The 12,538-nt window shown below is 39.3% G+C and overlaps 1 protein-coding gene across 1 annotated transcript; it reads left to right on the forward strand.

Annotated features, from left to right (window-relative positions):
* The first annotated feature begins 802 nt into the window (after positions 1–802).
* On the forward strand, positions 803–11,882 carry rpp25a (ribonuclease P and MRP subunit p25, a). Its single transcript, XM_051884391.1, has 7 exons — positions 803–952; positions 2,965–7,726; positions 7,823–8,056; positions 8,164–8,221; positions 8,327–8,442; positions 10,725–10,879; positions 11,478–11,882. The coding sequence occupies exon 2, from the start codon at positions 3,342–3,344 to the stop codon at positions 4,032–4,034; it is 693 nt and encodes a 230-aa protein (XP_051740351.1). The 5' UTR covers positions 803–952; positions 2,965–3,341; the 3' UTR covers positions 4,035–7,726; positions 7,823–8,056; positions 8,164–8,221; positions 8,327–8,442; positions 10,725–10,879; positions 11,478–11,882.
* Positions 11,883–12,538: the final 656 nt, after the last annotated feature.

Raw genomic sequence — 12,538 nt, forward strand, 5'->3', positions numbered from 1 at the left:
CCAACCATGGTTACAGGAAAAGCAACTTACGATGACATTTAAGACCATCCATTAATCTAACTGCATATAAAATATATTTTACTGTACATTTTACAGTGTATAATTATGCTTCTTACTCTTTCCACGCTTCGTCTCGTTGAACAGAAAGCTTGCCTTGCCTTCTGTCAACCCAGTCTCTAGAATGTTGGATGCTCCCCTTCAGGATACAGACTGTGTATTTTGTCAAGCAGAACCGCGTGGCCCTCTTCTCTGATTGAAATCACAGCCTCAGGGCTCTAACACTTTGAGAGCGTTCAGCAGCCACAGTGGGAGAAGATGCAGAAATAGAACTGATGAAGCAGCCACCTTCGGACAATAATGTTCTCACTCAGTAAATGGCAGTTTGTTGACCTACATTTATAAGTGCTGTATCAATTTAGCATGCAAGTTTTATATATAAACATAATTTCATAATTTAATTAGTTGGCCCAAAGCCACATTTAAAAGCAGATTCCTGGCATAAGTCAACTGTGCTTTTGTACTGTAGATAATTGTTTACTGGCTGGATTGTGCCGTCATGCATGGTTGGATGTGTTTTTAAACTCTCAGCCTTAATCAGTCACGCATGTTAATCAGCCACAGACACGCGCTGATTGACAGGACTTCATTAACACTGAGGATTTTAAAGGGGAACTCAGGAAAGGATGAAATTTTCAATTCTGTACGGAGCACTTGCCAGACACAGTTACTGTTGCTTTAAGAGATCTTTTGCCTCTCCACCCTCCTCCCTCTCTATGTCCCTCACAACCACTCAGACTGGGTCTTCAGTACATTCTGGAGTGTGGCAGTCACCACTTAAGAGTAAATATGCGAAAGGTCTCAGATAATGACCAGGCGTAAAGGGTAAAACGCGCTGACAGATGCAGAACTTCACCTTACAGTGGACGTTTATGAGAATTCTAAGAGCAGAAAGGTAAATGCATCACTAGACTTTACTTTAAAATCAGTTAATTTGTTCGTGTTACATAAAGTTGTCTTAGATTTTATTTTTGTATTTGTGTGTAATTGCATATTTAAATACGCTTGGCTTTTATATGATCATTTATTATATATCATGTTATTTAAATTGCGTGTAATTGTATGTCTAAATACAATTGGCTTTATTATTATTATTTATTGTTTGTATTTTTATTTCTTATGTGAGTCAAAATCTGATAAGGGGTAATTAAATGAAACAAATCATGTTAAAAAATAACATCTATTTTTTTTTTTTTTTTGGAAATTTAAACAACATTTTATCAAACTTTGATAATTGCCCAAATCTTTTAAATAACTGAGAGGCTAGTGATCAAACTACATTTTATAAAAATTACCTGTCAAGTTTATAATAAAGCAATAAGCCCCAAGAAGCAGTGGTTTACAGTGAATTCATAACAGCTAAGGGGCGTTGTTAGCGTCCTTAGCTGTTTTAAATTCACTGTAAACCACAGCTTCACGGGGCTTATTGATTTTATAAAATGGTTATCACACAATACAAATATTAAAGCCCAAAAATATGCATCAATGCAACTTTCATGAAGTAAAATCATGAAAAAGGCTTCCTTCCGCTGGAAAAAATAGTCCCTGACCATAAACAGCAACATTATTACGCCATTAGATGGCGGCAAAGACGTTATGAGCGAGTCACTCAGTCGCAAAGACTTTTATATTGAAACTTGTGAACACGGAACAAGACGCAAATGACAAATGCTTTGACTAGCGCTGTCAGTGTCAGCAGGGCACGGGAAAACCCAATAAATGTTAAAAGGACAAAATCGCTGCGGACATTCAAACGGATTTTTTATGAACATAGGTCTTACCTGAAGGAAAATGCTAAATTTGAACGCAGGTAAAACGGTCACTCGATATCTCTCTCACAATAATGCTGTAAGCTTCAATGAACAAAATCAACAGAGAACAAACATGTTTACGTTGCTAAGAAAGACTCAGCAACATACACATTCAGTGGCGCAGTGATACTTATGTAATGCGGTCAGCTGTATGTTTTTGGGAATTTTACAACGGCTTCGAACCAATCAAACTCAAGATCATTCATTTAATAGTTCATCTATTGTCAAAATTATGAGGGAAAAAAAGATCAGTCAAAAATAGAAAATTATTGAATATATTCAAATCAGGGATGTCAGAATCAGAATGTGTAGTTTGTGCTTAAAAACTGTCCGCCAAAACCAACACATTTTGAACGATGTTCACTAACCCGGCAACGTTTTTCGGTTGGATTGGTGTTTATTCTCTTTACCATGCAGTGGGAAGTATTTCACTCAGTTCCCTGATCATTTCAATTAAATTTCAGCAAGTGAAAAAACAAAGTTATACTCACGTGCGTTATATATTACGTATGTTATCGTCTCTGTCTCGTCTCATGCTGAAGCCGCTCAGGCCGCCATTTTCTCCCTCTTCTCGGAAACTGATGACGCATTGCAAATATCCGGTAGTACGCGGGTTGTTTTTCATGTCCGCAGGTTGAAGCGACCCCAAATAACATGATATTTAGCCCCTGGAATGCGACTTTTACCTGGAGAGCCCCGCCAAAAACGCAGATTTTACCCCCCGGAACACGATTTTTACCGTGGGACGGTTGTTTCATTTTTACCGCTTAGCAGATTTTGACTGATATATATTTTTAGTTATATATAATGTGTATTTCATTATATTTGTATGTAATTTGATATTTAAATACATTTGGCTTTTAATTTTTTTTTTTTATTATTATTATTTTTTTTTAGAATTTGTATTTTCTTTGAGTAATTTTGAATACATTTGGCTATACTTTACTTCATAACATCCATAAACTACAAGCTTAAAACTTTAATACAATATTTTAAAGTTTGGATAAATATTACGTTATGCCCAAAATGAGCTAGTTAAATTTAAAATGTGGTTCTGCCTCTGAATTCATCATCTTTTTTCCTTGTTTGGTTACAGCTCCCCTCTCATGGAGATTGAAATATGCTTCAGTGGTAGTGACTGAGTAATTGCTGCTACTCAGCACTTTCAGCTTTGATGAATTTGCTCGATTTACAGAACAGAATTTTTTTTTCTTCATGTCAACGGCCAGAGAGTATGAAGTAAATGACACCCTGTCATTCAGTTCAGAGCTTCGGGAATAACAGAACACTTAGCAGTTAAGATCATTTGGTTTCCCTCACATCGGTGCAGTTTCCTTTATGTTGGATAAAAACATAATGCATTGTGTCTTCTTGAAGATAAAGGTTTCTGAGGGCCAGGACTCAGTTCTGGGAAATATTATCAAGTGGTACTAAATTTTGCAGCCTCAAGAACATAGAAAATAACCTATAAATATGTTTATGCCGAGCAGAGAGCTGCATGATAACACACAATCTATATGTACCACATCTGTCCAACCCTCCCAACTGAATTCCACAAACTTTACTGGATCTCCTAACAAACCAAAGCAAGGTGGATTCAGGAAGGTCTGCTCCACTGGAGAACCAATCCCATGTCCAATCCCAGGACTGGCATCTGAGGTGCTGGAAATGCGTGTGAAGGAAGGTAGCAAGATTAGGAACCTTTTGGGTTTTGCCATATCTCGATTTCAAGGCGACGGAAACACGGCTCCAACGTCTCAGGTTCTGTTCAGTGGGACAGGACGGGCTGTGACCAAAACAATCACCTGTGCAGAGATAATGAAACGGAAAGTACAGGGCTTACACCAGGTGTCAAAGCTCCAGTACAGGACAGTGACTGAGGTGTGGGAGAGTCAGGAGAGTGGCCCAGTTCAGATGACCATACACAGAACTCTTCCTTCCATTTGCATTCTTCTGTCCAAAGAACCACTGGACCCGCAGGAGCCGGGATATCAGCCTCCAGTCGAAACTCTCTCGGAGGAAAGCAAATGGGCAGATGGACCGCATGGGAGTGGAAAGCCAGAAAAAAGACCACCGAGTCCTTGTTCTCATGATCTTCCCAGTCTTAAAAGAGCTGCTCTGGGACAGGACAAAGTTGCAGCTTTCGAACCAGTGAAAAAATGTTAATATAAAAGGAGAAACTGATATAAAAGTATATTTTGTGTGTTTACTTAGATAACTTGCTTTATTGGCTTATAACTGTCATACAATTTGGCCATATCAGGATGCAATAAATATAAATGTGTAATTTGAGTGATAAAATGCATGAAGCAGGCTAATTTTACCACATAACAGTCTGTGTTTAAATTACATCCAAAATATAAAACCAAATAATTTATTGTTGGCTAGTTCTCTTACTCATTCACTTTCATCTTGCCTGCTCAATGTTATTCATATGTTTATTCATTTGGTAACACTTTAGAATACTGTTCCATCATTAATGAATAACTAGGAACAAATGAGTAACACAATATTAACATTCTAGTAACTACTATTAACTAACAAGGAACTCTGGTTAACAAATTAGTAAGTAATAGCGCTCATTTGAATGTTGTAGTTCACTATTAGCTAATCTCTACATAACTCCCAGAGGAATAGTAAGAACTACTATATACAGGTTCATAATTAATGTGACTAATGCATAAAGTATAATTAATTCTAAAGTGAAGATCATTGTAACCCACTAATAATGTCTCAAGTATTACCAAATCTATTACTAATTACTAATTATTTGGAACAGTATTCTAAAGTGAAAAGCATGATAAGTCCCTGTAATGGCTTAAGTCATTGTAAGCTTTGGAGGTTTTTGTAAGGTTTTGGATAGTAAAGACAAAAAGCATGATAACTCCCTAGTAATAACTTAAGTCATTGTAAGCTTTGAGGTTTTTGTAAGGTTTTGGATAGCAATGACTCAAGTGTTACTATATCCTTCTAAAGGAATTACCAATGTTGAGGGTAACGCATTACAAGGAACTTGAGTTATGTAATCAGATTACTTTTTTCAAGTAACTAGTAATGTAAAGCAGTACTTTTAAATTTACAACAAAATATCTGAGTTACTTTTTCAAATAAGTAACCCAAGTTACTTTGTTTTCCCATTTACTGACCGACTCTCCTGTCCCCATGTTGAGAGAAATCGTAAGTGCAGAGGCATTGTGCGTGTCGTGTGAATATGATGGGTATTGCAGTTCTAGACTAAATGTGAACATGCATTTACTCATCTCACTTGCACAAAAACAGATTCAATATTCCTCAAAACGAATGAAAAATGAAATGCATCAGACTACAATGGCCAAGAAGCTTGGCCCATCACTGTCACCAGCATGCCCAGTTCTGATGGCTGTTAGCCCTGTGCTTTCTGTACCTTCCCGTCCTGTGGTTCCTATGCCAGAGTCCTCAACTAATGTGGCTGTCACTTCAGAACCTCCAGCCAATATGGCCGCCACGCCAGATCCTCCAGCCAACGTGGCTGCCATTACAGAGCTTCCAGCTATCATGGACGCCATACCAGAGCCTCCAGCCGTCATGGGTGCTATGCTAGAGTCTCCAGCCATCATGGGTGTTATGCCAGGGCCTTCAGCCGCCATGGTCGGCATGTCAGTATTCCCGGTTGTCATGAATGTCGCACATGAAGCCATTAAGGCAACCTCTAGGCGTTTGAGACTGGCTTCAAGTCTAGAAGACACACCACTGATGTCTGTGCGAGCAGCTGCTATCTCTGCAGTGGCATCAAGTCTGGGGGTCTCAGATGTGGTCCCACTGACAATTGCACTCACTGTTACAGCCTTGGCCATTTGGTGTGTTTAGGCCATGCACTGCGCTTCAGATCATGAGTCCACTAGAGAACCCAATCCAGCCTAAGACTCCGCTCCAAAGCCCGCTCCAGCCCAAGAGTCCGTTCCAGAGACCACTCCAGCCTGAGTTGGTCCTAGAGACCGCTACAGCCCATGAATCTGCTCTAGAACCCGCTCCAGCCCAAGAGTCTGCTCCAAAGCTCACTCTAGCCCAATAGTCCACTCCAGAGCCCGCTCCAGTCCAAGAGTCTACTCCAGAGTTCCCTCCTGTCCCAGAGCCCAGCCTCATTAACTATGAACTTCCTGTCTGCCTTGATGGAGGTCACCCCTTATCTCATTTCCTTTGTCTATAAAAGCCAGGTTCACTCAGGCTGTGTCCAAAATCGCCCCCTATACCCTTAAATAGGGCACTATTTGAGAGGACAGCTATTTGTAGTGGTGTCCGAAACCATAGTGGATAATATCGAGTGCACTCATTCAATCCCACAATGCACAGCAATAACAAGTGTACAACTGATGCACACTAAACGGCTAGAGAATACACATAATGCACTGTGATAGTCACACGCCGAATTAATTCCTGCGTCTCGCCAGAAGATGGCGCCCCCAGCTGAATCATTCATCTATCCATTTTCCAAACCGTCCAATGGTCCAATGTGGGTACAGCGTAGTATCATAGAGGTATAAATTCATTTTTAAGTGATTATTTAATTAAGGTTTATACATAGTTTCCTAGACAGAGTTCAAGATATATATTTTCATCTTACTACTGGAGCTGCCAGTTTGCTAAGTTTTAAATGATTATTAAACAGCAAGCACAAACTATGTAGAAGTGGCAGCCCTTCCGGCGCATTCCTTGTCCTAATTCACTCACTTGTTTTCATTCACTCCTTCAAGTTGACTATATTAGTGGGCTAATTTCACGAGTTCACACTTACAAATAAGTCAGATAAATTAATTGGTAAACGTATTTTGCGTGCTGTCCGGGGAGAGGGATCCGAGCCCGGTAATCGGCCCGAACACAGAGTACCCCCCCCAGAGTAACCCAGAGAGTGTGAGGGGACGGGGTGGTGGAGGGATTCTGGAAACTGTCGAGGATCCTTGGGTGAGTTTGACTGTGATTATATCTAGGCCTGAACTCATGCTGATTGGGTAGATATGTTGATTACTGATTGTTGACAGCTGGTTGAGATGACGTAATGATTGGGTAGCTTATTTGACTTGTTCCTCCCGAACTACGTTAATAAAACATAATATAGGGAGTAGTGAATGAGGGTATAGGGAGCGATTTCGAACACAGCATTACTCTTCGCTAGGTCTTGCTAATGTCTACTGCATCTCTAAGCCTCTGGTCTTAGTTCTTAGTTTTTCAGCCTGTATTTTCCTGTTTGCCTTTTTCCCTGGACTCTGTTATTGTTTGACTGTCTTGCCGGTATTTGACCTTTGCCTGTTTTTGGATCTTGTTTGTGGATTACTCTTTCATTAAACACTGCATTTGGCTTTGAATTCATTTATAAACCAGTGATAATATTTAACTTGTTGTCAACATTAGCCTACTTTTTTAAAGTTTCCAAATGCCTGTTATGTAGTTTATCTGTTTTGTAATATCTCTTTTACTATGAAGTGAACGTAAAGCATTATGATGTCCAAGGCCTCAAGGGCTCATCCAAAGCAATTTTATATGACTTTTTCCTTGCATAAGCCACACCTTCACTTGGCTTGCTATTTAAACCCCCCACACAGTCCACATTCAACAAAAGATAACTGACAGTTCCCAAGTCTCCTGGAGCAAGAAATCTGTTTTTGCTTTGTAAGCTCCAACACAGATGACATTAAGATTTTTCAAATAGTTGAGTAATTTATCTTTGCATTCTGATATTTTTTTCAACTACTTTTTTTGTGGATACCACTACAAACATTCATATCGGACTACTCTTGCAGTCTGCTATCATTCAGTAGCAGACAAGAAGAAACAAAATGGCTTGTGTTTTATTGAGTTTTTTTATTTTGATATCAGCGCATCTGGTGAGTATTTCACACTTAGCCTATTTGAATGTAAGGCCCTTCTATTAACCAGTGTTTTCACTTGTGCTAATCTTAGTCCTGTTTTTATTTCAATAGGTTGAATCAGCTGGTGTGTTTGAGTTGAAAGTGCACTCTTTCACAAGCACAAACAGTGTGTGTAAACGGTCCAGCGACTGCCAGATCTTTTTCCGCGTTTGCCTGAAGCACTCACAAGACATCATTCTACCTAAGACACCGTGCACTTATGGCGCTGGAATGACAGACATATTGAGCGTAGACTCCATCTCCAGCAGTGCACATATCCGCGTGCCTTTTTTTTTCAAGTGGCCTGTGAGTAGCTCAAAATGAGTCTTATATGATTCATAATCACTTCTTGTGTAGGCCTATGTATGTATGTTTGTATAATTAACATTTAACAGAGTTTTCTGTCATTACAGGGAATTGTCTCGCTGATAATCGAAGCCTGGAACGCAGAGTCCTCTGACCAGTCAATAGGTATGCGCCCTACTTTTGCCTCACCTGTTTTTTTAGTAGTTTACAAAATTGTATTTGTTATGCCTATTTCTGTATTTAACAAATACCTTTTTTGATTCATTTCAGAGAATATCAACAACACAATCAGCCGTTTAGGCCGCCAAAAGAAGATTCGCTATCGACAAGGATTGGTCCCAGGAAGTGCATCTCGGAGAGCAAAGCCAACTGCGCTTTTTATGGAAGTAAAATAATGACAAATGTTTTTGAAACAAAAAAACTTGTTAAATTGCTCTAATTGAAAAAATATGCATTTTAAAGGATTAGTTCACTTTCAAATAAAATTTTTCTGATAATTTACTCACCCCCATGTCATCCAAGATGTCCATGTCCTTCTTTCTTCAGTCGAAAAGAAATTAAGGTTTTTGATGAAAACATTCCAGGATTATTCTCCTTATAGTGGACTTCAATGGCCTCCAAACGGTTGAAGGTCAAAATTACAGTTTCAGTGCAGCTTCAAAGGGCTTTAAACGATACTAGATGAGGAATAAGGGTCTTATCTAGCGAAACAATCCGTCATTTTCGAAAAGAAAAATGTAAATGTATATGCTTTATATAAACAAATGATTGCCTTCCAAGTGCTTCCGCCAAAACCACACTTTCGTATTCTTCAAAAAGCTTATGCTGTATGTCCTACGCCTTCCCTATTCTACTTACGGAAAAACGGAACTGGCTCCGCGTTCGTTCCATAAGTTGAATAGGGAAGGCTTAGGACATACAGCGTAAGCTTTTTGAAGAATACAGAAAGCGAAGCACTTCCAAGGTGATCATTTGTGTTTATAAAGCGTATACAGTTGTATTTTTTTAGAAAATGACCGATCATTTTGCTAGATAAGACCCTTATTCCTCATCTGGTATCGTTTAAAGCCCATTGAAGCTGCACTGAAACTGTAATTTTGACCTTCAACCGTTTGGAGACCATTGAAGTCCACTATAAGGAGAATAATCCTGGAATGTTTTCATCAAAAACCTTAATTTCTTTTGGACTGAAGAAAGATGGACATGGACATCTTGGATGACATGGGGGTGAGTAAATTATCAGGACATTTTTATGTGAAAGTGAACTATTCCTTTAATGCTTTGTATTTTTAGAGCTTGGATTTATATGGGCTGAAATTCAACATGGTTGTATATTTAAGCTGTGACTATTTCAATTCAAAACATTTCACACACATTTTCATTATTAAAAAATCAATAATCTATAGGCAACTTTAAGATTTCACTTCCAAAATATTTGGTCTGTTTAAAAATACAACCAATAATATTCAACAGGGAATTTTTTGTCCATTTTATTTAGCTTTACAAATTCAGTGGTTCAAATTCGACAGAAAATTCAACATTGCACATTGATGAAATCTGAAAGGTGAATATAGATTAATGAATTTTTAATAATAAAAATGTGTGTGAAATGTTTTGAATTTAAATATCCGAAGCTTATGTCTGTTTATTTATGGATGTCTGTTTATCACAGCTGACATGCAACAAAATGCTTCACGAAAAATAACGTACAGTACACAAGAGTAAATACAAACAAGTGTTCATTATTAGTCGCCAACAGCACAGCAGCTCCAGACCATCAATGACACTCAAACCCCGCGTTACTCACATGTGAAGTGGAATCAATGCAGCCTTCGCGTCTGTTTTCAGGCCTTCCCAGTTAGCTCTCTCCAGCGCTGGAAAGCTTTTCTTATATTAACGGGGGTCCTAAAGATCTTGCCCAGTCATAACCCTTCATTCCAGTGATATTCTTTTGAGCTCTTTTGTATTGTGTCTCATCATCTCTCTTTCTGCATTTTTTTTTTCTTTCAAATCTCCCTCTTACTCATTCTGTCTCCTCGATGTTATAGCTACGCCCCCTATTGCTGATTGTTTACACGTTTGTTGTTGGTGTCTGTAATGAAGGGTCGGCAGAGTGGGGATCCATTTGCAGCTTTATTAGATTAAACACCAAGGCAGACAGGGGCAAAGGCAAAGACATAAACAGGAACAGGCAATGGTCGAGGCAGGCGGCAGACAAACAGTAACGGGTCACAGGCGGAGATCAGGGCAGGCGGCAAGCAAACACAGTCCAGTAAACAGGCAAAGTTCAGGGCAGGCAGCAGAGAATCACAACGGGTAAACAGTCCAACAGTAACAGAATAAACAATCCACAAGAAAACGCTCAGAAATGATCACCGGGGCAAATCAAGACTTCGCGGTGAGTGTGTGTGTGTGTGTGTGGCTTAAATAGTGTGAGCGTGATGGGGTGCAGGTGTGTGCGCAATCAGTCCCAGGAATGAGGGCCTATGGGAAACGTAGTCCGAATGGGAACAGTCAATATTCGGGTGATGGCTCCCTCCGGTGGTGCGGAGGAGGAGGCGAGGGAGCCACATTCGTGACAGTGTCGGCCCGACTAACTTCCAAACAGTGTTTTTCAAAATCTACTTACCGCACCTTTAATGCAATGCATATTATTTTACTTCCATAGCTTTTCTTATCGCATCGTGTGTGATGAATTCTACCACGGCGAGGAATGCTCAAATTTCTGCCGCCCACGGAATGATGCGTTTGGCCACTTCAACTGTGACGCCGCTGCAAACAGAATTTGCCTGCCTGGATGGAAAGGCGAATATTGCGCAGAATGTAAGTGTATTCAAAAACAGAACATAAGTGTTTTTGAATGTTGTACATTATTACATCATTTTACCTTACACTATATATTTACAAGGTAACATAAGTGGCTTTGACACCGGGTAGTTCTAGGAACTTAGTTATAGGAACTAGCCACCAGAGTGGTTCCCCGAGAACTAAATGTTGCCGTTTTCCTGGTTGCATTCGCACCGCCAGTAGGAACTCTGAACTGACGTAAGCCACACTTTTTTTTGTGACTTTTATTTTGACGGCGCTGAGAACTGCAATACAACTGTTATACAAAGAAAGTAGTATAATTGACTCCTCCCCCATTATAACTATTATTGGCACATTTACAACATTTATTAACCATTTTATTTTTTAGGATTTTAATGACTTTTTTTTTAAATAATTTTTAATTAAAGTGACGCTGAGTGTAAAAACAGGAAAATCATTAGGTGATAAGCAAATTTCTGGTAGGGCTATAGCCCTGGCCTAGCACCGCCACTGGTCCCCCAGCTCTGTTGATGTGCCTGACCCTATAGAAGAGGGGTTGTTTTATGATGCCAATCATTCTAATGTCCCCTCTTTTCTCCCTCTCCCTAAACAGCCATCTGCTCGTCCGGCTGTAGTGAGGAGCACGGTTATTGTGAGGCCTCCGGTGAGTGCAAGTGCCGCTTGGGTGGAATGGCCCCCTCTGTGACAAGTGCATGCGATACCCAGGGTGTCTGCATGGCACCTGCAACCAGGCCTTTCAATGCAATTGCAAGGAAGGCTGGGGCGGCCTGTTCTGCAACGAGGCTCTGAACTGATGTCATGGTATTTTATTTACTATGCTGAAAGGTCTCATCCAGCAAATCTGCTTTCATCACCTTTAATTATGGCGCTTTAAATGAAAAACTTGTACTGTAGTTTATCATAAATCATAATTTGTTATATATATGGCAGGTAGTTACATAATGTGTTCCACAAATAATGTAATAATGTAAACAATTAAACACTTTTTATGGTTTTATTTGTTATTACCTTTTTCATTTTTTATTAAAGGCACACTGTTTTAGGCCTGTTATGTTTGTAAATAAAAATTTACAACGCAATTATAAAGAAATTAATGTGAATTGATTAATATTAGTGATTTTATTGAGTGGCTGCACTACTTAAGGAAACCAAATGTTGAGGTGAGAACTAATTTTGCCATTTTCAAATACTCTTCTGTGCAAAGGGTCTGATACAAAAATATTGTGATATTTCAAATTGCCTTAAAGGATTAGTTCACTTTCAAATGAAAATTACCCCAAGCTTTACTCACCCTCAAACCATCCTAAGTGTATATGACTTTCTTCTTTCTGATTAACACAATCAGAGTTATATTAATAAATATCCTGACGCATCCAAGCTTTATAATGGCAGTGAACAGGGGTCACGAGTATGAGCTGAAGAAAATGCATCCATCCATTATAAACGTACTCCACACGGCTCCAGGGGGTTAATAAAGGCATTCTGAAGCGAAGCGGTGTGTTTGTGTAAGAAAAATATTCATATTTTAAGTTATGAAGTAAAATATCTAGCTTCTGCCAGATCGCCTTCCGTATTCAACTTAGAAAGAAAGCGCAATGCCTCTCATAGTTCAAAAAGCCTACGCTATGTCCTACGCCTTCCGTATTCAACTTA

The sequence above is a fragment of the Ctenopharyngodon idella genome, chromosome 24, assembly GCF_019924925.1.
Source record: "Ctenopharyngodon idella isolate HZGC_01 chromosome 24, HZGC01, whole genome shotgun sequence".
Lineage (NCBI taxonomy): Eukaryota > Metazoa > Chordata > Actinopteri > Cypriniformes > Xenocyprididae > Ctenopharyngodon > Ctenopharyngodon idella.

Coding starts and splice junctions, on each gene's coding strand:
- rpp25a (XM_051884391.1), top strand. CDS start 3,342: ATGTTTATGCCGAGCAGAGAGCTGCATGATAACACACAATCTATATGT.